At 25.0% G+C, this 27167-nt stretch overlaps 2 protein-coding genes across 9 annotated transcripts; one reads left to right on the forward strand and one right to left on the reverse strand.

The window, feature by feature from the left end:
• Positions 1 to 1036: 1036 nt before the first annotated feature.
• Positions 1037 to 27161, reverse strand: LOC126901669 (aquaporin-like). 6 transcript variants are annotated; one of them, XM_050678325.1, is made up of 7 exons: positions 26847 to 27161; positions 16914 to 17079; positions 4452 to 4648; positions 3880 to 4023; positions 3598 to 3819; positions 1946 to 2026; positions 1037 to 1634 (listed from the first exon to the last, which is right to left on the reverse strand). In XM_050678325.1, the coding sequence occupies exons 2-7, from the start codon at positions 17053 to 17055 to the stop codon at positions 1539 to 1541; spliced, it is 882 nt and encodes a 293-aa protein (XP_050534282.1). In that variant the 5' UTR covers positions 17056 to 17079; positions 26847 to 27161; the 3' UTR covers positions 1037 to 1538. The 6 variants fall into 6 exon arrangements, with proteins under 6 accessions (XP_050534282.1, XP_050534290.1, XP_050534321.1 ...); XM_050678333.1 differs by lacking the exon at positions 26847 to 27161 and adding an exon at positions 22663 to 22836; XM_050678364.1 differs by lacking the exons at positions 16914 to 17079; positions 26847 to 27161 and adding an exon at positions 11009 to 11326.
• On the forward strand, positions 11332 to 17466 carry LOC126901570 (cingulin-like protein 1). Of its 3 annotated transcripts, XM_050678129.1 has the most exons (3): positions 11332 to 13321; positions 13388 to 14298; positions 17248 to 17466. In XM_050678129.1, exons 1-2 carry the CDS (start codon positions 12956 to 12958, stop codon positions 14294 to 14296), a joined length of 1275 nt encoding a protein of 424 aa, XP_050534086.1. In that variant the 5' UTR covers positions 11332 to 12955; the 3' UTR covers positions 14297 to 14298; positions 17248 to 17466. The 3 variants fall into 3 exon arrangements, 2 of the variants coding, with proteins under 2 accessions (XP_050534086.1, XP_050534080.1); XM_050678123.1 differs by lacking the exon at positions 17248 to 17466 and having other exon boundaries at positions 13388 to 14886; XR_007703071.1 differs by lacking the exons at positions 11332 to 13321; positions 13388 to 14298 and adding an exon at positions 15783 to 15998.
• Positions 27162 to 27167: the final 6 nt, after the last annotated feature.

Below are 27167 nucleotides of genomic sequence, written 5' to 3' on the forward strand. Positions count from 1 at the left end.
GTCGTATTAATTTGCAATACTAATTTAATATTTTTTTAAAATTTTGAACTACATTTTATTTATAATTAAATATATGTTAAAATATAATTGCACATAAACGTTTTAACAAAATATTATAATTGAATTGATAAATAATAGATAATATTGTACTTCTTAATTTTTCAATTTTTTACTTCATCTTTCTATTTACTCTTGGGTAGAATATATACCAATGACTTAACTCAAAAAACATTGAAGAATTAGTTTCCAAAAACTTATATTTATTTATATGAACAAATTAAAGAGGCGAATAATTGTAATACCTTCAAAAATATTAGTTACACCGATGAAGCATTTTCCTGATGTGTTGTACCCACTCAACTGGTTAACAAATGTAATATAGTTCCATACAACAATTCGTTGTATTAGTATATTTTATAGAAATCAAAAGATTAATATAAAAATTTTATTTTAATATTTTGATGATATTGTTATTGAAAAAAATTAAAAATATTAGATTTATTTAGAAATTATGAATAATGAATAAATAAATATATTTAATAAATATAAATATAATAAAAATATATTCATAATATTAATATTAATGTATATTATGAATATAAATTATTAATAATGACATTGTAACATATAAACCTTTTACAGGCTAACGTCATTAAATACATTTTAATAAATATTGATCACAAATCAGACAAAAATTTAGATACCATTCATAATTATACAATTCATAGATATTTTTTTAGAACTTAATAAATTTAAATTTGAACTTTATTATTAATTTCATCAGTACAAAAATATATCTTCAATAAATAAATTTTTGATATATAAAATTTATAAATTATTTAAATTTAACATACATTTATTAATAACTAATATACAATAAGTTGGTATACAATAAATAACCACAGGCAAAATTTGAGCTGGGATGATAGATATTTTTGGGTTTAAGGATATATTAAAAATAATATAATATATAGTAGTTAAATAAGTTTATAATACTTTTTTCGATTGTCAACTTTATAATCAACACTTATAACTATTAAACAAAGGCGATCAGACAGTTAAATACATGATAAAAATTTAAATTAATTTTAAATTGTACTAAATAAAACATCATAAACTCATCATAAAATTAAGTTAAGTATCAAATATAATTTCAAATTAAAATATTCTTTAAATAATATTAGTGCACAAAACTATTACTCAGAAAATTAGTTCTTATTGCTGCTATTTGTTCATTTTGTTGGGAACAATGTAATTAATAAAGAATATTGACATATTTAGTACAAAAAACATAAAAACAGAAAATTAGGACAAAACTTTTATACAAATTATAATTTTACAAAGAAAAATTTTAAAAATGATAAAGATAAAATAAATTCTTATTTATAACTATATGAAATTAAGTAATAAAAATAAAGTGTAAAAAAGTCAACATAACATAGAATAATCTTAAGAGAGGAAATTAACAGTAAAATGATGAGAGTTAAAATATAATTAAAAATTATTTTAAATTCACATTGCCATTATTTGGTATTGCTTCACTTTTCACGTTCACCACTGTTTAAAGTCATGAAGACATACTTATAAAATAATGTTGATGCAACAGTTCCTCCAAGTGGTCCAGCCCAGTAGATCTAAAATTAATTTTAATTATTATTTATTTAGTAAAACAACATCAAAATATATGATTCTACCCACCATTATATTTGGATTCATTGTATACCCCATTTAAAGAAAATAAAAAATATACACATAATACTGTCTAAATGTATTCACGTATTATTATTTTGACAATTTTATGTCATATTTACTTTGTATGTCATATACTTTGTATGATGAAAATACTCAACAGAATAAATAAAAAATAACTATTCACGATTTATAATAGGTAAAAGGTAATTCAAAGACTAGATTATATTAATAATTTCCTTAGTTTATTACATACCCAATGCATATTCCAAGCATTGTTATATATGGCAGGAGCTAATGTTCTAACAGGATTTAAGCTATTTCCTGTAAAAGGTCCCTGTAAAAATTAATTTGAAATATATTAAATATATTTAAAAAAAAAATTGAAAACACATAATAAAAATTAGTTATAAAATAAAAATAAAACTGTAACATATAATTCCAAAACATCTATTAGATGACGGATGAAGATAAAAAAAAAACCCAGCACAGGGGGGTCGCGGCACAGTGGTGAAGTGGCATAGTTGGATCAAGTATAATGGTATCTGACAGTGATTAAAATCACTATAAAAAAAAACGCTTCGATGCAAATCTTTAGATAGTGTTTAATTTTAAAAAATTGGTGTATTATTCCAAAAGCTACATGATCTGCTAGTTCCTTATTAATATCCTGATTAAGATAAAGTATGTCAAATGAAAAAGGGATTATAAAAAAATATTATTTCTCATAAAAAAATTGTGTTGATCCATACACTTTTCAATAAGTTATAGTATTATAAAGTTAAAAATATAAAAAAATAAAATCGAGAATTTTCACATGAAAATAGTATTTGGTAGCCATTTTAACCATGAAGACAAGTCCAGAGGTCAAATTTTTTTTTTTAAATAAAAGTATATTACATAAGCTTTAATTTAAGATATATATAAAAGTGTCAGACCTTCCAGAACATTTTCAAAAGTTAAGTTAAAAAAGTTGTCATTTTAAATCCCCCCCTGTGGGCAAATAAAGGGTCAGACTTACAAAATATACCAAATGATAAGTAAAGACATCAAGCATCTATATAAAAAAAAAATTATATTGATATGTTCATTTTTGAAAAAGTTACGGCAGTTTTTAGTAAAAATATTGAAAAAATTTCGAAAATTAGCGATTTTTAAATTTGTAATTTTGTTGGAGGTTTCCCCCATTTACGGGTACGAGGGAAATTTTTTCAATTTTTGAGGGTAATATCTTCGACTAAATACGATTTGGGATCTTTTGACGTATCGTTGAAAGAAATCGGTTAGGTGAGAGCTGAGAAAAAGTAAAAACAGACACAAAAAAAAATAATAATAATAATAAAAAAAAAAACACATCATAGTAAAACCAATACCTTTTCAGCTTCGCATAGAAGCTAATATACTTCAAATTTTTATTTTTAATTGAAATTAAAATTTATTATTATATTTATTAATTTTCTTATTCTATTGCCATGAAATATATAATTAAGTAAGTATAATGTTTTAAATAATTTGTAATTAATTACTAAACTGATCTCCCTAAGTAAACTAAACCACTTGTGACAGATTCCCAAACCAGAGACAGTGTGCATCAGTTACTGTCACAATATTATACCGTCTTCTATATTTAGTTTTTATTCTTGTAACTACTATTTTAACTAATTTCATTCAAAGTAAGTGCTTAATACGTCATTAATTTTAAGTCATCAACATTAATATAAGGACACATACATAAGGACTTAATTCCTCTAAAACTAAAAATAATTACATATACTTGAATAAAACAATATTTTTTAGCACGGATTATATAATTTAACCACTGAGCATCATTATTTCAATTATGCCAATGGTCATCAAATATTATTTTACTAAGATTAAATTTTTCAATTCAATATTTTGTTTACTTACAACAACCATTGATGTTAAAAATATGATAACTAAAAATTTTAACGGACCACAATCTCCATTATCATTACGAGGATCCCAAACAGAACAAACAAGTAAGATAAGACTTCCAGTAGCCAAACTTTCGATTGATAGTGCTTGCCAAACTGATAAACCTATAACTGGACTAGTAACACAAATACCTTCACCAAAACTGCCATCTAACATATTATATGGAGTTACAACCTGAAAAATACATAAAAAAATTACTTAAAAATTAGCATTCATATAACTAAGATTACTTACAACTAAAAGTCCATATCCAATCAATGCTCCTAGGAATTCAGCAATAAAATAAACAATTGACGTAATTAAAGAAATTCTTCCTAAAAGTAATGCACACAATGTTACACATGGATTCAGATGACAGTCACTAATATGTCCAATGATCTTGAAAAAATAAATATTTTGACTTTTAATTTTATTATTATATAGTTCACATTTAAAAGTAAATTACTTTTAAATTGAGGTGTATAGAGCAACAGTCAGTCATATATTAGAAAAAACTGAGATAAATGTAAAACCAAAAAATAAAATGTTCATTCTTTCAAAAGAATTAAAGATCACCAAATATTTGTTTTTAAAAATTTCTACTTTGCAACGGTTCCTAAATCAAACGTCACTGAGAAAATTTTCCAACTTTTAAATTCAATTTTCTCAAAATCACCTATTTATCACTTTGATTACTTCTGCTCTAGGTGCCACATTAATTATTTTTTATATCAAACTCAAAAGTGTTGATTTCTGGTAATGTTAAAAGGTTGAGCTATACACGGTAAAATTCAAATATTACAAACACAACTTAAATAAATACTTACAACAATAGTTATTGAAACAGAGCAGGCAAATGAAAGAGCACTACTATATTGCCCAAGACTTCCAGTTGGAGTAGATGGAACTGCACCCATGCAACCAAAAAACATTAAAATTGCAGTCCCAATTAATTCTGCCAAGAATATGACTAAAAGTTTCTGCCATGGAGGTTGTGAAAACAATTGTCCACGTTGATTTGCATCTGAAATTTATCACAAAGCTCTATATAGATCAAATAATACAAAAAAAATGTACACATGAATAACATATTCCATTAAGACCACTTTAATAACCTATTTCTAATAGTAGTTCAGTATCATCATGTTCCACATAAATATCCATTTTATTAATCACAAAACTTATTTGTAGTAAATAATAATGTAAGAATTCATTATGTTACCACTTTTGTAATAAATCAGTATTTAAATTAAGGCCATAAGTCATACATGGATAGATACCAAAGAAAATTGAAACATTTCATCCATATATTTATCAACATGACAATTATTCGAAAAAAAATACAATTGTCAAGACGAAGTAGTAAACAAATAAAAATTATAAGTAAATTTTAATTTCATAAAAATTTATAAAAATACAAAATTTATTTAATATTGAAGTATTTAGTTACAACATCTAATATCTAGACATTTTTATTAGGTACAGTATAACATTTAATAATATGTTGTAGAACAAAAAAGTAATACTTTTCAGTTGATTTAACGTAATACAAAGAATGTTTGAATTAGATATTAGTTACAAGGAAAACATAACTAGTTTTTTTCTTATGGGAACTCTACAAATCTTATCAAAAATTATCATTCGAATACAGATATAATATACAATAATTGACAAGCGCGCCAGTAAATTCTAATATTATATTTGAATGATATTTACTATTGATAATATTTACTGATTTCTTAAGCATTTGATTGTTATCAATATTGAATAATTAATTTAAAAAGCCATCGTGAAACGAAATAATTATTTAATAAATATTTTAATATTTGCAATATTAATTTATGCTTTAAATTAATAATACGAAATTGACAACTAAAAGTCATTTTACATTTGTATTGAGTACATAAAAATAATTTAAGATGAATTAAAATCATATTTTAACACTATTAAAAAAATATAGTTAATATATATGTAACAAGTGTAATATTCGTATAAACTTTAAGTGGCGCTTTCAGAAATTTCCATTAACATTCTCAAAACTTTATTTAAGTGTTAGATTCATAGACATATTTGACTGCTTCTATTAATGGAGTCATTATTCATTTAAAACTGATAATAAATTTTAGTGGAAAATAATTATTGATATGCAACTTGGCAGAACAAATTCAGATGATTTTTCTTTTAATTTAAATACTGATAATTCTTATGAAAAAAATACATGTTAACTTCTCCATGATAATTTACTAAGATTTGAAGGTCAATTATGGTCTCAATGCCTAACATAGGTTCGTACAGTCCATCGATATGTCTATGGTTAGATTAATATAGTCTTAATATTGCTCATAAAATATGCTAACTCCAGATTGCAAAGAGACTTTTAATCTTCTTCTTCTTTTTCCTCGGCTTAATCCCAACTACTTGGGGTCGGCCACCCATATCCTAAACTTCCACTAGACACGATCTCCCACATCCTCTACGCTCACATCAGCTGTCCACATATCGCATTCAATAACATCTCTCCATCTCTTTTTCGGTCTTCCTCTACCTCTTCTTCCTTCAACATTTATTTCTATAACTGTTCTTACGGCTTCCGATTCTACTTTTCTCAATAACAAAGACACTTTTAATACTTAACCAAAAAAAATTTTTTTTCTTATGATACAGCCAGTAGCGTATATAGCTTTTTGAAAATTCCAGGCAAAATTATAATTATTATAATTAACCTAAAATACCTATTCATGCCTTAACTTAAAAATTAAATTTTCTTATCAACATTTGATTTCTAAATATTTAAAAAAACTAAATATAGTTTTTCTAGTGTTTAACAAGAAAATTTTTAATAATGATTATTTTATGTTAAAACTATAAAAACAGTATTACATTTAAAACAAAAGTGAACTTTAATTTTTACGTTTTTTTGATACACATTGTATATAAGTAGCTCAAAAATAAATTTAATATTTAACTCTTCATTCATCAAAAAGCCACCCAAGGATGCAGCCAACTAGTGACACAACGCAATTTCACACTATAGAAATTATAAAAACAATATTTATTGTTAGCTATTAGTGAAATATTTTTTATTTTAATGGTCAAAAATTAAGTAATTAATGTTTAATGTGAAATCGAAATTTTAACAACTAAAATTTATTTTAGTTTAAAAATCAATTTTAATACAGAAATATAATCTTGAAAACTGTAAAATGAGTTTTATATAAATTATAAGTATCATTATCACTACATTACTTTAAACAATTCATAGAGATTAAATATTACTAATTATATACTACCTTTGTCTACATCAAGTATTCCAGTTAAATCATCCATAATAACTTGAATTTAGTTTATGAGCAATGGCTACGCAATTTTAAATATTATTAAATACGAATTTAATCGAATAAACTATCCAATTTATAGCGATGTCGATCATTTAATAACCAAACAAAAAATAATTAAGTTCAAACAGATAGTTGTGTGCATTTTTTTTAAAAAACAAGTGTTCATTTCCTACCGTTTTATTGACACAATATTTCATGTATAATTACATTTATATTATATATCTGAATGTGTTAAACAACATTTTTCTTAAAAAGGTTTTTTAATAATATTTAGTAACAATACACACACATTCATAACCATTAAAAAATTCTCAAAAATAAATAAAATTTAAAAAGAAAATATCAAAAAAATGTATAGTATTTGTTGGATGAATTCTAACTTTTAAATAAACATATTCTAAATGTTTCTAATCGTTTGAATAAATTCCACAATATAACTAACTCTCAAATTAGAAAGTAAGAAATAAGTTTTATCTAAAATAAGTAAATTACGGTATTTTACTCAGGACTGTCCTGAAGCAAAACATTTGGGTAAGCAAAATTATTATTATTTTATATAATAATAATTTTTTGCAACCCTATTTATTGAAAAATAAAAGTTCAATAAGCTATACTACAATTTTCCCTGACATTGTTTAACATAATTACACTTTGAAATGTACAGATTATATTCAAAATTCCAAATTTTAATATAAGTCAATTTTGAAACTAGAACTATTTATCAAAGATATTAATAATTAAATATTACTTTATTTTGCCTTCAATCATAAATGAATGCAAAAAATGAAACATATGCGTAGTTCATTATTATTGTCCGAGTTTATACATTTTCCTGAACAATATAAAAACACCTTAATTAATTATTTCGGAATAACATATAAAAAAAATCATGCAGTTTTAGCTGAAGAGAAATATTTTAAATTCACACACCCTAGTAAAAATATTTTAAAATAATGTTTACCGCCATTTAGAGACATACCAATAAAATCTACAGGCGCTTTTAATTTTCTCATGATATCTCTTGGAAGACTTTTGACTACTGATATACAACCTCGCATTCTGTGATTTTTATTATTTTAAAAAAAGTTAACCAATTATATATTTACAGTATACATTAAGTAAAATTAAACCAAATATAATAATTTAGTAGGCGTACAATGTACACTGAACCTTATAGAGTTACACAACACAATGAAAACCTCGACAATTCCAGAGCGTAAAGTGAAAGACTCTTTTCCGTTAGATTTTAAAACGAGTCAACCATAACAACCTATAAGGAGGTCCTCCCACTATCTCTACCCTATATAATTGTATTTGATTTTATTCTTATCTTAATAGGAAATGTGGAAATAATTAGCTATAATTTATGTCAAATGCATGTCACAAGATAATAGAAGTGCATAAATATATAGAAAGAGTGATGAAGATGATAACCTTATTAACAAATTAATCATATATCATATCACACAGTCTTTAAAAAGATTTTATTTAAAAAATATATTGTTAAATATATAAAATATATTTATATTAAATAAAATAATATTGAACATCATTCAATAAAAAAATTTGTCAATTTTTATATATTATTAAGCAAAAATATGACATTGGATTTCAATGTTATTTCATTTTAATATTATACTATATTATCAATTTTATTACTAATTGCACTATTGTTTAGTATGATTAAGAGAAAACTGATTCTAATTTTTCTTATTTTTTGAATGAAAATAAGTGAAGTTAGTTAATACTTGTAAGTACGTTTTTGTTTATAATTAAAATATATTATTAAATAAATTTTACATAAATGATAAACATTAATTTTCATAGAATTATAAAATAATATTTAACGCTTTTGAAAGTGTACTGTATACATTTAAGAACAATAAAAAAAAGTAAAAACTATTAATACTCATGTAACTTTCTTAATTTTTCTAACTATTAAAAAAAACGGTATGGTTAAAATTAAGCATACAATTTATCTTATTATATAATAAAAATGTTCAATCTAAGTTTTATTTGAATTGATAATTTCAAAAAAGATATCATATGAAAGCTTCTTGAATTGTTGTTATTTAAAAATTAATAAATAACAAATACTAAGATTTAACAACAGACATTAAAATAACTATAATTACATTGATTGTGTTATTTAAGGACAACTTGATTCTATTCAACTAATGCGCTACATAATATACAAATTTCAGAACTCTGTTAGATTATTTTGTAGACCAACAGTTAACAAAAAAATGTTATTACTTTTTTACTACCCAACTTAACTAATTATCCAATAAAATTCTATAATTTCGTTTTATCTTTTAATTATTAAGTGAGCTAAATTACTAATAAATAATAATAATTGAACTGAATTAAACACATAATAAATAAATTTTGATTTATACGTCAATTTTAAAACATACAACTAATCATATAAGAATTTAAATTGATAAAATTAAAAAATTTAACTTCAGTTATATACGGCTTAATACCGTTAAGGTTTTATCTTAGGAGATAAGATGTTGTATATGTTGTGCTAAAAATAGCACTTACTAAATCCACAAATATTTTGGATAGTAGATAGTTAGAAAATTGTTTTCAGTAAATAAATAAAAAAATATATATATTGTAAAGACTATAAATTGGCTCAAAATTTTATAATATAATAACGAATATATACATTTATTGTTATATTTTTAGTTTATAATTATGTACCTTTAGTATTGGTTAATGAAAACAATACTTTAAAGGAAAATCAATCATTATGTTACCAGATGTCTATAAAAAATTAATTATACATTCAGTGACAGTAACGTGTATTTTTTGTGTGGGTACAACGTTAAGACGTAAATAAGATTATTTGTGGTAGGCGGAAGACTTTTATAAAATTAAATAAAAAATCAATTACTAGACAATCATCAGATTATTTGATTAAATATAACTCATTTTTTATATACTTTACAAACAAAATAAAATCCTTTTTATTTCTTAAACATTTATTTTATACATACAAATGAACTTTAAATTAATTTTTAGTCTCGATACTTTAAATTAAAAAAAGAAAAAAAATCCCATTTAATCTTTTTTTATGCTTATGATTGGTTCTATAGAAATTTAAATTTGTTCTAACACGAAGATCATAATATTAATTTTATAAAAGTATGAAAGATCTAATTGGTATACAATATCATTCTAATAATTATATATTTCCAATTTATATTTTTTTTTACTTATTATATTAACTTATAAAATGATCGTACTCCAAAGACTGATTCTAATAAATTAGTGAAGAGTATATTTTATAATAATAATTATTATAAAATATAATAATATAACCATAGTAAGTTATAATTATTATAACTTACTATGGTGTGTATTCTAACTCTAGTAACCAATATAAAAGGTCATCATAAAATAGCAAGTACTCTACAATCAATCGAAGTTATGTTTTTCTAAAACAAACAAGACCGTGACGTAAAAATTGAGCAAGCAATAACAAATTGCTTACCGTTGGGTTAAAATTCATGATATTATAATATTATTTACAATTTTGCAATGGAGATCATCAACATAGCGCTAATCCTAACGCGTCAAAGAAAGGAAATATTTTAACGAATTTAAATAACACTATTTTTGGAAATAAAATATTATACTACATAAAAATAATACAATCACACATATGTATTATTTTCAGTAAAATAAATTATTTCAATTTTGTCCATTTAAAACTTGTATGATTGACGTAAGTGCAACTATTCGCCAAGAACTTATTAAAAAAATGTGAAAAAATCAAATAACTTTGCTATTTAGATTTATCTGAAACTAATTATTTGTTGGTAGGATGTAACAACAATGGCCATAGCACAGAAAATAAAAATAAAATATTTGCACCAAAAAAATTATCATAAAGAAACGAATATTTTACGAATATAATTCGCAACGCTACAATTTCTAGACATTTTTATAAAAATGACAAGTGAGTAAAGTTTGATGAGTTAAAACTATAATACAATTATTGAATAAAGTTATGACTCAAATCTCGCCATACTTACCTTTGTATATGTAATTGGGCATTTTGAACCGAGCGTAATGCAATGAATACACCGATTTAAATCAATAAAAACAAAATCAATTGTGAAACAATTTTAATTTTATTACGTAAAAAAATTATTATAAAAAATTTAGTAATAAAAATTTTTATTAAAAAAATAGTAATAAAATAAATTATTTAATGTGGGAGAAGTCAGAGAAAAATTTTCTAGAGTGTAACGCCGCTTCGGACAAACTATTGAAACTGACGGAGAACAGACTATCGACTGAGCACGCGGCAGTCGGTATAGAAGGTAAAACGAGTCACCGTCGTTGGTAACCGGGACTGGTGTTTCACGGTAATCCTAACCTTAATGTTAAGTAAAACACTAGCGTACCAGCACCACTTTAACAAGAGGGTATATGTCGCGCAAGCGCATGTTTACAATTGACATTCACGCGCGCCTTTACCCTGCGGTAAAGGCGCGCGTGTATTGCGTGTAGTCCCTAGTGTGGTGTGTGCCTACGATTTCGCATCTAAACGTCTACCCACGGCCATATCACTGTTTTAACATGATGGCCGACATGCCGTTGACTGAAAGCCCGTGGCTATAATGGAAACCCGTTCAAAGAAATTAAACACGGGAAAACCGTAGATTCCGTGAAATGACGTGCGAAACGAATTCTTTTGTTTTTGACATTGCCAATTTTGTACCATCAATTAATTATCTACATAATATTTTATTGATATTCAAAACAATCTTTAAGGTTATTAACACTAAAGGGATGTCAAACTATGTTCGGCAACCAAAAAACGTCCATGTTCCATTTAAGGCTATTAAAACGACTATTATATAAGACCTTTAGCCATAGTATCAAATTAAATAACCTGGATGATGTACGTGATATAAAAAAAAAAATTATCAGATGGATTATCCAATTACATAAATAACAATAAGACCTTGAAAATTATTGATATAGAAATTCAGTCAACAATGTATTGAAATAAAACAGAATCAAATTTTATAATTTTAACATATTTTATTATTTTACATGATGTTTTGTCTGATAAATAATTTGATTTTCAGTTTTTGTACTTTTATACTTAACTCGTCAAACAATTGTTCCTATTGTCCTAATTTACAAAGCATGTCAAGTGGAAAATACACTTAAGAGTGTATACATTAATTAAAAATTCATTTTTAATCGCATTCATAGTATAGAAGTTATCAACAACAATCTACAGTTTTCATGAATACGACTCAAAGTATATAACGGCAACATGCATACATACCAAACGACTTAATTTTGATGTACGACCAGGTATTTTAAGCTGAAAGGTCAGAAGTATAGGAATTTTAATTCCTGGGTACTTTGTTAGTACATAAATTTCTAAGTGTCTTTTATGTATACAAATAAAACAACGCGTTTTATAGAGAATCTTACGATCTCAAACTCGATAATAGTATTCAGAATAATTTTTTAGGAGAACTCCAAAATATGTAAATATATATATATGTGTGTGTGTGTGTATGTATGTATTTTTGAAAAACATTCCTAAGGGGGTCCGGACCCCTTGAACCCCACTTGGAAACGGCCTTGATAGCATTAACAATACTAAAAGCACATTCAGAGTGATTATAAAAATAATTAAAACGTTTTAAAATAAAGTAATTAAACTGAAAAGATAATTTAACATATACATTATCTAAAGGCACAATAGATAATAAATATAACAAACAATTATCAATGGTATTTTATGATGGATTGATTTTTCAAACTGCAGTATAAATTCAATATGAATTAAGTATAATACACTTAATTTATACTATTTAAATTAGACAAATAAAATTACTATAACAACTATATAAAATAACATATTCATTATCATTCTGAGAATACTCAAATTTAACAGTAAAAGTATAAAAATTTCTATTTTATTTTTTACATAAAAAATATAAAGTAACTTCATGGTTGATGAAAATATAAACTGTGACGATTTAGTATTAACAACCAGCGATGATCAATTCGTTAAGTGTCATGAATTATCTGCTCATGGTGATGGCCAAAGTCATGATTGCCAAAACAGTAAAAATTTAAGTGTCGTAACTTTGGGTAACGCTGCTATTCAATCAAAAAACATAGATTTCGCCAAATTAAAACAAAAAAACCAACAAAAAGCATTCAATGCAAAATTTATTATATACAAGAATACGCAAAAATATTTTATTTCAGCTGCAGACCAACTAATTGATAGTCATGCAGCGATTAACAAGTTAAAAAATAACATCGGTACAAACAATTCTGATTGTGACTTGATAAGTCTGCAAAAATTGGTAAATCTTTCTTCCAAAAAACTTAAATAATTAAATAATTTATCATTTCTAAAATTAATGTTGAAGGTAATGGGTATTGTAACGGAAAAGTTTGGTATTGAATTTTCTACACCAAAAAAAACCGGTGTCAAAAAAATTCATTCAGTATATATACCTAATCTCAAGGTACCACAAACATTCGATTTACATTCGATAGAACAATTAGAAAAGGTAATTAGTCCGTTAATTTTACTGTATGATGATTTATGGCGAAAATTAGTGAAAGTCACGGATATGAAAATTAAGTACTTATATTTGCTCCGGAAAATTATGAACAAAGATGAATTTCATGACTTAGACGAAGTTACAAATTATTTATCACAAAATGGTTTTGAAAAAGAACCGAAGGTAGGAGACGTTTCCATTAATTTGGAAAAATTTCACGGTGACATGAAGTATAAATTAGAAACAACATTAAGGGAACTGGAAAAAGGTTTAGATGCGAAGATAAAAAGCGAGAATGTAAATAAAAAGAACATAGATACAAGTGCCTTAGAAACAAAAATATCCGATTTGACTTTGACGATAGAAAAACTTCACAAAGAAAATAAAGCGTTAAAAAAAATAAAAACCGATTGTAATGAATCGACCAAAAATAGAAATTCGTCAATACAGAATGACATGGCTAATAGAGTTAAAATATTAGAAGAAGAAAATAAAAAGTTAAGATCAGAAGATTTAGAACGTTCAAAACAATTGCAACTAGCCAAGGCCGAAATCTCATTTCATAAGAGCAAATTGAACAGTGCTAGAGAACAGTTAGTCATAATAAGTAAAGAAAAGACTGATTTGATTGATACCATTGGACAGATAGAAGTGAAAGAAGAAGGTTTGCACTCACTAAAAGCCAGAGTAAACAAATTGATAAGTGAAAATGATCGATTGAGAACTGTGATGCAAAAAATTGACGAAAACGAGTTCAGTAATGAACATTAATGGTAAAAAAGACTTCTGTAATTATTTTAAATACTTGATAATAATTATATTCACTAGTGTATTGACTTACTGTTATTTTTCTTTATTTGACGGTCAATATCATGACACTTACATTTTCTTATGCGTTCACAATAACTTGGAAAGAGTTAATGAATGTAATGATTACACAATAGTAATTTGACTTACTTTCTTATTAAACTATTTCGTAACATGCTATTTGTGGTTTTTATAATAATTTGACTCGTGGTACTTAAAGATGTCGTATTTCAATAAAATATAAACAAGATAGTTTCGAAATTTGACAAGTGATTTATGCACGACATAAATAATACATCTAAACATAATTTTAAAAATTGAATCCCTCTAAGTAGAGTATAAGGTGATTGGTTGATTTATTGATTGAATGGAAAGCACCAATGTGAGATGTATTTTTTCTCGACACCGTATTAATTTTGACGATACTTCAATATTAATCATGTATAGTCAACCCGTATTACAGTAACAATTTTATTTTAAGATACATTCAAATATTCACATTAATTTATAAATTATTTTATTTAATACACCAGAATGAATAAATGTTAACGAAATATAAATAAATATTAATATTTGTTAAGAATAAAGAATTATTCTGTTTATTTGAATACAGAATATATAGTTGTACTAGTGATTTGTTTCTTCTTCTAAAATAGTAATTATATAATAACAGTAAGCTTTTTATTTAAACTGTTTTTTAAATAAGACTCCTCAGTTTTTTTGATATAATATTAATATATCGTATCAAAGAAATTTATGTATAGTAAATGCAATGGTTACATGCGCGGATCCAGCTTGCACTAACGGGAAGAAAAATGTTCAAATATATATATATTAATTCAATGGGAGGCCACCCCTACCAATCCCCTGAATCCATGACTGATAACACTGTAGTGTTATGTTATAACATAGAAAAATAGCAACGAAACGTTATCAAGTTCTTAGTGAAATTCCACTACAAGAACCGTCTAAAACAGTAAATAATAGCTTATTATGTATAACTCTATGTTTACGCCTGAAATAAATCTTTCATTAATTAAAAAAAATGAAAAATGAAATAAAAAAATCATAGTTCTATACCCAAATATGTATTCAATACATTGTCTAAGTTGGAAAAAATAAAACTTAACCTTCATAATTCTAAAAAAATATTTCTTGGTAAAGTTTGATTGTATAAATGTTAGTTGAACGTATAATTACAAGAAATGAAAATTTGTTGTTATAATGCATGGTCATTGTTTTCGCTAGGTAAATCATGTAATGACGTCAAAATATGCAGTAAACAATTTCTAATTTTTAAATTTTTAAAACACAAATAGAATTAAAATGTTCAAAGAACTTTCCATTTATATGCTACACTATATATTTAATCCTGAGTTTCCTCAAAATATTAACCAAAAAAGTAATATATAAAGAATAACAAGATAATCTCATGAACTAAAAACTCCTTATCGTTTTTTTAATTCATTTGGTATTTACTAACAAGTGTAGTGTGCATATAAATACACATACAAATATTTTGTTTAATGATCTAGTTTTTTTTTTTCGGTGTCTCATGTCGCCGAGGAATATAAAAGTTACAAGACATAAGATTAAAGATATTCCAGTAGAAATTAAAAACAATAATTCATCACAGTAAAATTTATAATACAGCGACAAATATCACGTGAGTAAACAGCCTTAAAAATAATAATATATTCAATTAAGTGTACGAATGGTAGAGCGTGAAAAGACTACAACGACAATTGTATCAACTTGATATCGCTTTATTCTCTGTAAATTACAACAAAAAAAACACGTGTGTTAAAACAATAAATATTATGATGGTGAAAAAAAAAACTTAATTTTCAAATATTCATTACCCTACGATGTAATTTAAAAATCACTAAAGTCAAAGAGCAGCAATTGTATATCTATGAGGAAGGCACAATGAAGTTCTTGATGGTCTAATTTTGCTCATAGTTTACTCAAATTGTGAATAAGAAAAAGATTCATCTAAATTTTTATGACTACCTTATTCCTTTGCTACCCTTTCTAATACTACTGTATACATAATCAGAATATATTAAGTGACGTACTAAGGATAGAGTAGCTTAATAACAAAAAAAAAATGTTTTTAATGGATTTTTAATTAAAATGTATGTTAAGTCAATAGATTAGATCCACGTGGATAGGCTACTTCATAAAATAAATAGCAAAACAATTGACAGAAAACGGACAGTTAAAAAAAATACTAAACAATTTTTTTACTTGATCATTATTTATTAATTATTAGTGCAACCTTAGCAACAGTTATATAAGACATATTAATACCATATAATAATTCAATAGAAAGATAATACTACCATCTTCAAACACTACCATTAAAACAAAATACAATTGATTCAATAAACTACTCATAATTTCATTGTGTAGTATTACATATTATTAATTATTTTAGTCAATCTGTGTTATACTAAAATTCTAATCAATTACAGATTTTATTTTAAAATAACAAAAAGAAAAGAAATTTGATTCGTACATAGTAAATTAAGTAAAGTGTGTATATGATAATAGTAGAAACAATTTTAATTTTAGTTACCTGATAAATTTTTTTCGTTCGTTGTATTATAATTATTACAATTTTTTTTTAATTCCGAAGATGGCATTTCAAAGACAATAGTTGCGCTCTTTTGAGATTCTTCTGATGGAGTAGTCAATAATTGGTCTGGAGTTGTAGACATGTTTTTAGTTAATCAATATTGTTCCTAAATGATAAATTAAAATTATCAACATAGTTAAATTTCATAATTAATTCAAATAAAAAAAATATTTTCATGAGATTATGAAAATTTATCGACAAATTTATGAGTCAAATATAAATAAGATAATATGAGTAAATTATTAACAGAACTATTATTATTATTTGAATTCAGGTTGCTTAAACTCAAATAGAAGAATATTATTAAATTCCAAAGAGATCACGGTCACAACAACCACAAGAGTAGCAAGTACAATGTGTTGAAAAGTTCTTTCATAAAACTTAAGGATGCATCAAAAATTAATATTCTCAAGATTTTTACGCTTTAATTTTAAAATGAATTAAGTATGAATGTGATAATTTGTTAAACTAATTATGTGAAAATCGCACTAAAAAAGCACATAATAACATAAATTAAGTTTTTATATTCAGTTTATTTGATGTGATGTATTTTTTATTTTAATCCACTGCAATGTAACGTAAAAAAAAATGCCTAAAAACATTATTTTTTCACGAGGACCAACCTTTAAAAAATTGTATCTTGAGTCTATAAATCCAAGTTGTGGTAGGAAAAGCTATATAAGGTTTATCCATGGACCAGTATCAGGGGCGGACTTAGGTATGTGGTGGCCCCTGGGCGGAATGCATTGTGGGGGCCCCTTACACATAAACAAGGAAATATATTTTTTTACTTATTAAATAACAATTATCATATTTGTGATACCAATGTATACCAAATTTGTGGGGGCCCCTGGGCTGCAGCCCACTCAGCCCTCCCTTAAATCCGGCCCTGATCAGTATATTAAAAGTAATTTATATTATTTAAAAAAAGAAAAATTTAACAATATGGATTAATAATATATATTTTTGTTAAAGTATATTCATACTCCTTATCTAATTAGATTACACAAATGAAGTTTAGATGTTTCATTTTCATATTAGCTTCGATGTGAAGTTGAGAAGGTATTGGTTTTGCTATGTTGTGTTTTTTTTTTTTTGTGTTTGTTACCACTTTTTCTTAGCTCTCACAGAACCGATTTCTTTCAACGATACGTCAAAAGATCACAAATCATATGTAATCGAAGATATTACCCTCAAAAATTGAAAAAATTTCCCTTGTACCCCGTAAAAGGGGGATACCTCCAAAAAAATTACAAATTTTAAAATCGCTAATATTTGAAATTTTTTCAATTTTTTTTACTTAAAACTGACAACTTTTTCAAAAATGACCAAATCAATATAATTTTTTTTTTCGATGCTTGATCTTTTTACCTATCATTTGGTATATATATTTTTTTAATTTAACCCTTTATCTGCTTAAGGGGGGGATTTAAAATGACAACTTTTTCACAAAAAAATTACTTTTACACTTAACTTTTGATATGGTTTCTGAAAGTTTGACACTTTTATATATATCTTAAATTAAAACTAATGTAATGTACTTTATTATGAAAAAAAAAAATTTCGGTCTTTATTTTGTCTTCACGGTGAAAATGGCTACCAAATGCTATTATTATGTGAAAATTCTCGATTTTATTTTTTACATTTTTAACTTTATAATGCTATAACTTATTGAAAAGTGTATGGATCAACACAATTTTTTTATGAGAAATAATATTTTTTAATAATCCCTCTTTCATTTGACATACTTTATCTTAATCAGGATATTAATAAGGAAATAGGAGATCATGTAGCTTTTGAAATAATCCACCAATTTTTTTAAAATTGAACACTATCTAAAGATTTGCATCGAAGTATTTTTTTTATATAGTGATTTTAATCACTGTCAGATATCATTATACTTGATCAAACTATGCCGCGACCCCTCTATGTTGGGTTTATTTTTTTAATAATATGCAATCCAATTTGGCTAAGTAGATTTTCCAAATTGCCCCACAAGTATTATATATATATACAATATCATTAATACTAAATGAACCTGGTAATTTGTAATAACTTCTACATTAAGTAGTACTGTCAAAAGATAAAAAAAAATTAAACATTTTAAATACATAATCCTAATTAAATAAGAAAAGAAATGTATTCAACAAATTCATATCAGCAGCTACTTCGAAGAAGAGTTATTTTAACTCGAATTTTTATTGGAACTACAAATACAACACAATGACAGTGACACAAGAGGTTAACGTGTTAAGTATTCCTAACACGTTGTAAATAGATAAATAATGTATACATTATTAATTTTAAGAGACCGCTCAAAATTTGACCAATGACAAATTATTATTTAGCGAGTACAGGTAAATTAATACGTTAGTTTTTCAAAATTTGAAAATATTAAATTTAGTTTATGACTTTTTTATTAATTTATAAAATTTTGTCACTAAGGCAAATGAACTGGTCTTAAGTCCACTTGAAGTTAAAAGTTTTTATACAATAAAACAAATTGGATGTTCAACTATTCTCATTGTAACAATTAGTAATATTTTAAAGAATATGTGAAGTACTAAAATTAACTGATAATTTCTCTAGATGTAAAAAATTTGCAATAAAATGCTAGCATTGATAAAATTTATACTACAAATTCTTGGTAGGCTATAAAACAACATTTTTTAGTTAACAATAAAATTTAAATAATATTGAAATACAATTTTAATACAAGGTTAAATTTAAATAAACATTTTTTAGACGAACAAAAAAAAATCATTTGGGGATTAACACATTTTTTTTACAATTAGGAAATTACCTAAATTTTAAGTAATCATTACAACTTGTATACTCGTGAACACTTGAATATGATAAAAATTTCATAATCTTTATTAAAGTATATGCTAAAATAGAACTTATGCGCACTGACATGAAAATCGCAGATCACGACCATATAGTAATGAAATAAAAATCATGATAAAATACAGTTACTATAATTTGACGTATACCTAAAGGTTATGACGTATTTTTTTTAATTGTTAGTTAATATTTATTTATATTTAAGTGTAAATACGTATGTTACTCATTCAGACAGATGAACATCACGATTATACCAACTTTTCTTTGATCCACTATACCTTATAAAACAATAAATTATACAAATATATACCCGCCTGATTATAATGAAAAAGAAATACATATTCAAATAACTACTTCATTTCCTTGGATAAAGACAAAACAACAAATTTGTTCCAACAAAATCAAATAAAAAGATGCTCAACAATAAAAAACGAGAGACAAAAGGTCACAATTTTATATGATTACAAGGCAATTTATTATCATATTTGAATTAGACGAAGTTTTTATAGACATGTACGTGACCGAGAAATCATTTCGTTTAACTTCCGGTTGCCGCTTTTTTTTTTTCTTAATTGTATTAGTACGCATCTCACGTAGCGAGATGCACATTAGTACAACGATTTATTTATACCAGTTATTCAAAACACTTTTATAGCAATAGACTGAAAAATTAGCAAAAACATTCTACTAAATTTATACGATTAATCCCACTTTTTTCAAAACATAATATAGGATTTCACTTTGGGAGGCTAAGGCTTACGCCTTAGCTTCCCAAAGTGAAATACTCTAAATCAAAGTTTTTTTGAGGTGTTGAATGTTTAGCTGATATGGTAATGTATTGCTGAAAATTGTGGATAAGAGAAACCAGTAGCGCAATTAGAAAATAATCTTGGGGGTTATTACTTTTCTTTTTATCACAAAAATTGTTTATTTTGCACTCTCAAAAAATTCGAATATACATGAAAAATTATCACAACTAAAAAATTCAAACATCACAAATTATTTCGAAAGAGAGGTTATCCTCAGGTTGGACCACTGTGAAGAGGTGTTTTTTTCCTTACGAAAGGTGTAAAATTTTCAGATACGTCTCTGTTAGTGGCGTATAAGGAATTTTATTTTTCTATCTACAATGAAATTTTATTTATCATGTATATGTCTTTAAAATAAATACAAATAATAATATATAAAACCAATATATTGGCCATGAATACATCGGCATTTAGATCTTAAAGTTCTTTAAATACTTAAATGAATAAAAAAACAATTTACAATTAAGTAATCCTATAATTGAAATAAATAGGCTTTTGGTGTAAACTATGACAAATAAGATTTTTTTTTTTTCCATCAAGTACTAAGTTATTGTTCAATCTGATGCGTCATTTCGCCTTAATGCAAGTGAACGTACGCTTAATTAACAACTTAATATATGTTTTACTCTCCCATCTACTCAACATGAATGAAAACTATCGTTTTGTATACCTATATGGACATTTTATAAAAATCTATAAAGCAGTTTTATTTAGATTTTTATAGGAAACATACAATTTATGATTATAATAATAATATTTATTAATAAATAAAACATAAAATATAGTGAATTACGAATAAAAAATACAATAAATAAAAATGTGGCAACATAATATGTTAACAAGTTATTGTAATATCGGAGACAATTAGTTTTAATGAGCTTGCTAATTTTACACCGGTAAAATAAATTATCTACTTACTGATATGACAAAAGATTTTTTTTTAGGTGATTAGTAATGAATGCCTGGAACGTAATATTTATAAAATAGGCTTTATTTTATAATTGATCATTTTATAGTCTATTAAATATGCCCTGTTGTGAATTGACGGTTAAGGTCATGTACGTTTATAATTAAATACAATTATTAAAAGTATTCTAATTGTATGTATAATGACAAACAGTTCAGTATCAATTGTAAGACCTTAATAAGTTGTTAACGACCAATAAAATTATATGAAATTGGTATTTCAGTCATCTTTAAAATGTGCTATGTGTTCTTGAACTTTTGTACTACAATTTTTTTTCAAAAATAACAAGAATAATTTTATTTAATAGTTAAATTGTAAAGGACTAGAGCATATTTTAACCCGACAGAATATAGAAGTGTACGCATTTCTGTATTATTATACATGAGTAAACAATTAAAAGAAAATGTATAAAAATTATCGGTTTTTAATACTTTATTTTCTTTAACATTTTAAGTTAATAGGTTTTATAATCCAAAATTTTTTAAAGCAACATTAATAGTTTAACTTAAGAGTTATTTCCTTAGAATTTCATTAGTATGATGAGTTACTCAATTTTAATAGTATGTGATGAAGTTGAAATCAGTAGAAGCAAAGACCTATCTTACTGACCATACTCATTTATCAAAAGTTTAAAAATATCAACAACCAACGACCAAAATATTCGGAGAGGTCTAAACCTCATGGAACCCCTATAATATGTGCCTATCCCTGAGAATATTTAAAGGAGTAATATCCACTCAAACGCAGAAAAAAAATTAGACATTATTAATTATTTTAATTCATCCTTGAAGCTTAATGTGAAAAGGTTTTCCAATCTTATATCGAGAGAAAGTTCGAAGAAGCCAGATCGGTTAGAATAAAAAAAAAAAACAATTATGTTATACTCAAAGCACTCTTATTCTAAATTTAAAAGCTATGATTTTATTGGATTTTCTATAAAAATTATCTTTATTTAAATGTATATATAAGTATGATTTAAAAAAATTACTTAACAATAATTATAGTCTAATTGAATTAAATGTAGAATTCAAAATCTTTTAGTATATATATATTTCATTTTAATACTTACTAAAAATATTTTAAAAGTTTGTTCTAGTTTGAAGATAAATTTAAGTGTATTATATGTTCAAACTGAATTAAACCTAAGAGCTAGTATTGACTTCATTATTCACACACTAAATAATTACTATTTTAACCAGCTGATTCAAACCACAAACGGCGGAGGCATTATTTTACCCAGGTCAAAAGGAAACATTAATCAAAATCATTCATCACTGCTTATATATTAGACCTTTGTACTAACCTTTCTAACATGATAGTATCAAAAATGTAAGAATAAAAACATTTACAATTTACTGTTATCAATATTGAAAAATTATCAATAAAATAGAAATTTACTGTAAACGTATAAAAGTAAGTGTTACCACCAAACAATTAGGATTTATTGTAATCACATAACTGTTTGTTAAGAAATAATTTCCATAGCCAAATACAACAGGTGAATATTTTTAAATAGATTTCAAAATCGACTGTAGCTGTGTGGTAACATAGTCTGGATATGCTAAATCTCCTTGGATGAGTTTTTAAATTTTAACCTTCCCTGATATTGACGAAACTAGTTAAATTACCGACACACCCAGAAACATATTCCAACATACAAACGTAATAATAACAATATCAATATATAAACAAATTAATCAGATAATCAAGATAAATTTATAAAAGAACATATTTTTCTTTGAGCTCAAGTAAGGTAAATGTAAAAGAACAGGGTAAAAAATCAAATCAATAGGTTTTACTGTTGATCGAAAGATTATATTATATTAATGAATAATTTTAAATGTTTTAATATGATTATATTTGTAAAAGTGTGCATTTTCTTTAAAATAAATTTAAATATAATTTGAATAATTCTAACAAACTGCACTACTGATTCTGTAGATATATTTTTGTATGCAAATGAATAGTGCCGGCGCACATTGGTCCAAAATTGAAAAAAGTAGCCGACATTTTACCAATCTAATTCAACTTAATTGACAATTTTATTGTTATGTATGTTTTTGTAGCCACTAAATTTGAAATTCGCATGATTTTTTATATTTGAACCCTTCTTTTTAAGGTATCACAAAGGGGATATATTTTTTTAATTGGATCAATTTTTTAAGTGGCATATCAATTCATATAATTTTGGTATCTCAAAATTCAAATTTCATATATATTTTTCAAATTTTAAAGTTTATATAATAAGTTAAGAATATAAAAACTTTGTAATTATTAAAACTCTATTAAAATATAATTTTATTAAAAACAATTTTTCTGTTATTTATTTAGCTACTGCATTCTGAGATATTATTTATAGACGCTTCATTGACACTCAAATTAAATCATTGACTACAGTGAACACAATTAGGAATATACCATAAAAATACTGATAATATTATTAACCTTACCTGTAGTAAACTACATATCAGATCAATTTAAAATAAGACCACATAGACACAAGTTTAATAATATAATATTAAGTGTTTTTAATATAAAGAATATTAGAACTGTTTCATATTTAATATTAAATTTATCGTTAGACATTGTAACCTGTCAGCACTAAAATGTACAGTACACATTTAAAATGTATACAATTTTTACTTTAGTATTGAAGTTAATGGTTGAAAACTGATATCAAACTTATCTTAACTAACTTAAAAAGTATTTAATGTGATATAAAATATCAGTAGTAATTGATGATTTGTCTTAGAGGATACACGGAAAAATATACGGTTATAATAATCATATGAAAGAGTAGCATAGTGACAACTGCAATTTAGACAATTGAAATAACTGAATATTCGGTTAACTTAATCATTTATTTAGTTATTCTGTTTTTATTAAAGTTGTCTATTACATTAACCGTTCATTCTTCCGTGTATACATAAAAAAAAATGTCAATATCCCTTGAAAACGAAAAAAAAACTGTATCTTCACAATGTAATTATTTTTGTCACGGGAAGATGACACCCATACCTTCTCGTAATTACTTATCAGTTTAACACATACAAAATTGTATAGCATAAAACAAAAAATTATAAAAATGGAATATAATTTCGGTTTTAAAATTTAATAACACAGTAATAGGCAAACATGGACATTTAATCTCATCGCTAAAATTAGATGAAACTATAGTATGATACTTAATGCGGTATAAATTTCGGAATAAAGTTATATGAATAAACCTTTTAAAATTGTAACTTTCTATAAATGTATTCGAAAATATTATTAAAACGAATGTTTGACAATTGTTCATACATACTATGGACCTAATTAATTTTCATGAAAACGATATTAAATTTTTGGTAAAAATCTATATTTGTAATACAAATACTGAAATTAGAAAAAAAATTAATATTATAAATACTATTTTATATATACACAAAAATTATTAAATTATTATTAAAAAAATATTTTCAAATACTTTATAATATAAAAATATCATTGAAAAAAAATATATAAAGTAAAAATTTTGATTTATATCCCATCTATTTCAAAATTTAGATTATTATGTAGCGCGCTAAATATTACGGGATTTCACTAAACAAATTTTTTATATTTTAGACATTATCTAGATATGCGAAATAGACCAAATGTAGAGCTTGAATGTCATAAGACGCCAATAATGAATACATAGGACAACTTAATAATTACTATTCTATAATATTGTCGGTTTCAATGAAAATTTAATGAAAAAATGGTAATATGGTTGGATTACATTCCCCAAAAAAACGGAGCCAATTATGATGGTAGACAAGGAAGTGCGGAACTACTTTAATGGATTATCTTTTTAGTGAAGAAGACACAACAAGCTACGGCTGGCAACGATTGATTTCCATCAAGGAATTCACACGAACACAATAATTTATTACAAATTATGGAGACAATTAATTAACGACCAAGTAATTTGCCTGTTTGATTAAATCTACTCTAGTTGTTAGGGTAAATTAGTTCAGAGTGGTGAATAATTAATATCTTAGTTAAATTATAGTAAATTTACTCCATGAAAACCTAATTATTGAATACGGTTTTGAAAAGCTTTTGTTTTTATTAAGGATTAATTTTTTTTTTTACATTACAGAATTTAAAAAAGACAGATATTATTACTCTCTCACTTAAATTTAAAAGTTGAAATTAGAGTTGAATCTATACTGTTGTACTAAAAAATAAGTGCTTTTGTATTTAGAGCTATTAATTAAGGAAAAATTGTTCTTTAAATTTTCAATAAACTCATTAAATTTAATCAATTTTTATAAAGCAATAAAAAAATGATAATTATAAAATAGATTTAATGAAACTGGTCTTTAAAAAGAATTATTTAATGAAAAGAGAAGACAGAGTTTTCGAAAATCCAATAACAAGTATTATAATAGGTCTGTAATCATTAAGTTTTTAAATTAAACTTGTAGTGAACCCTAATTTAAATGCATCTTTGATAAAAATACAACATAAAAGTATGAAAACGACATTAAATTAAGACTATTTCAAAAACAAATAACCGAAAATTTTAAAGAATATTGCTTTACAGTGTGTAATAGCATCGATCATAATCGGTACCAGTCTTTTAATACACTAATACAATAATAATAAGATGAATGATCTAAATTTTCCAACAGTCTTATTTTGAGAATACAACAGACATATATACTGCAACAAAACATAATTTTACTGTAAAAACTATGTATTGTCGTAATATTTTATGAAAATTCAACAATATCAATAAAATGTCAACTCTAAAATCATGATAAAAATCATGATTGTATATAAAACGAAGTAAAATTATAATTTGTGTGAGTAATGTTACTGATAACCTCAGACTATAATATGAAAGATAGAACAATTCAAACAAATTACAAATTTATTTTTATAAGACTTAATATATGTATGTAACACCAACTTTAAATTGTTGTGACAACAACATATTCATCAATAAAGCAAGTGGTTGTATTTAATTATGAAGGAACCTAACATCGCCTCGGCTTAAAAGTAGTAACACAGACTATATGAAAATAAAGTCTGTGGTAGTAAGCACAAAACTACCCTAGAGCCCGCCACCGAGTTATTGGCATAGGAACAAATGAATATTTGAAACGCATGCGAACTACTAGGCGAAAATCTGATAACGATTTAAAAAATTTTATAATTTCTGACAATAGAAGATACGATTTTTTTAAAGAAATTTTATCGGTCAAATCGAATAGAAATACTTACTTAGTTTGTACTAGTCTTTAATTGGTCTGATTGCGGGCAACGGTCGAATGTGCCAATACTTTTAACCGGCGAAACTCTGCAAACTATTTGCGAGTGTACACGAGGGATAAATATTGTAATTAACCGGTGTACGTGTAGGCAGCCGACTGACGAAATATTATGAGAAGATCCATTACAATTGTGTGTTAAAAAAACAATATTAGTTGTTGTCATAAGCGAGTTCGTTTTATTATGATAATAATAAACAGCGTGGACTGATTAGTCGGAGGCAGACTGACGGAGTATGCACTGGCTAATGTTACTGGTGCGGAGTCGGCGCGA

Source organism: Daktulosphaira vitifoliae, unplaced genomic scaffold (genome assembly GCF_025091365.1).
Source record: "Daktulosphaira vitifoliae isolate Bord-2020 unplaced genomic scaffold, ASM2509136v1 Scaffold_1, whole genome shotgun sequence".
NCBI lineage: Eukaryota > Metazoa > Arthropoda > Insecta > Hemiptera > Phylloxeridae > Daktulosphaira > Daktulosphaira vitifoliae.

What these genes read in the sequence shown, in the direction of transcription:
- LOC126901669 (XM_050678325.1), bottom strand. Translation starts at nt 17,055, where the DNA reads ATGTCTACAACTCCAGACCAATTATTGACTACTCCATCAGAAGAATCT. An exon ending in GAACGAAAAAAATTTATCAG is followed by an intron (nt 4,649 to 16,913) that starts GTAACTAAAATT and finishes GATAAATTTCAG; the next exon opens with ATGCAAATCAACGTGGACAA. An exon ending in TTTTAACATCAATGGTTGTT is followed by an intron (nt 2,027 to 3,597) that starts GTAAGTAAACAA and finishes TAATTTTTACAG; the next exon opens with GGACCTTTTACAGGAAATAG.
- LOC126901570 (XM_050678129.1), top strand. Translation starts at nt 12,956, where the DNA reads ATGGTTGATGAAAATATAAACTGTGACGATTTAGTATTAACAACCAGC. An exon ending in TGATAAGTCTGCAAAAATTG is followed by an intron (nt 13,322 to 13,387) that starts GTAAATCTTTCT and finishes TTAATGTTGAAG; the next exon opens with GTAATGGGTATTGTAACGGA.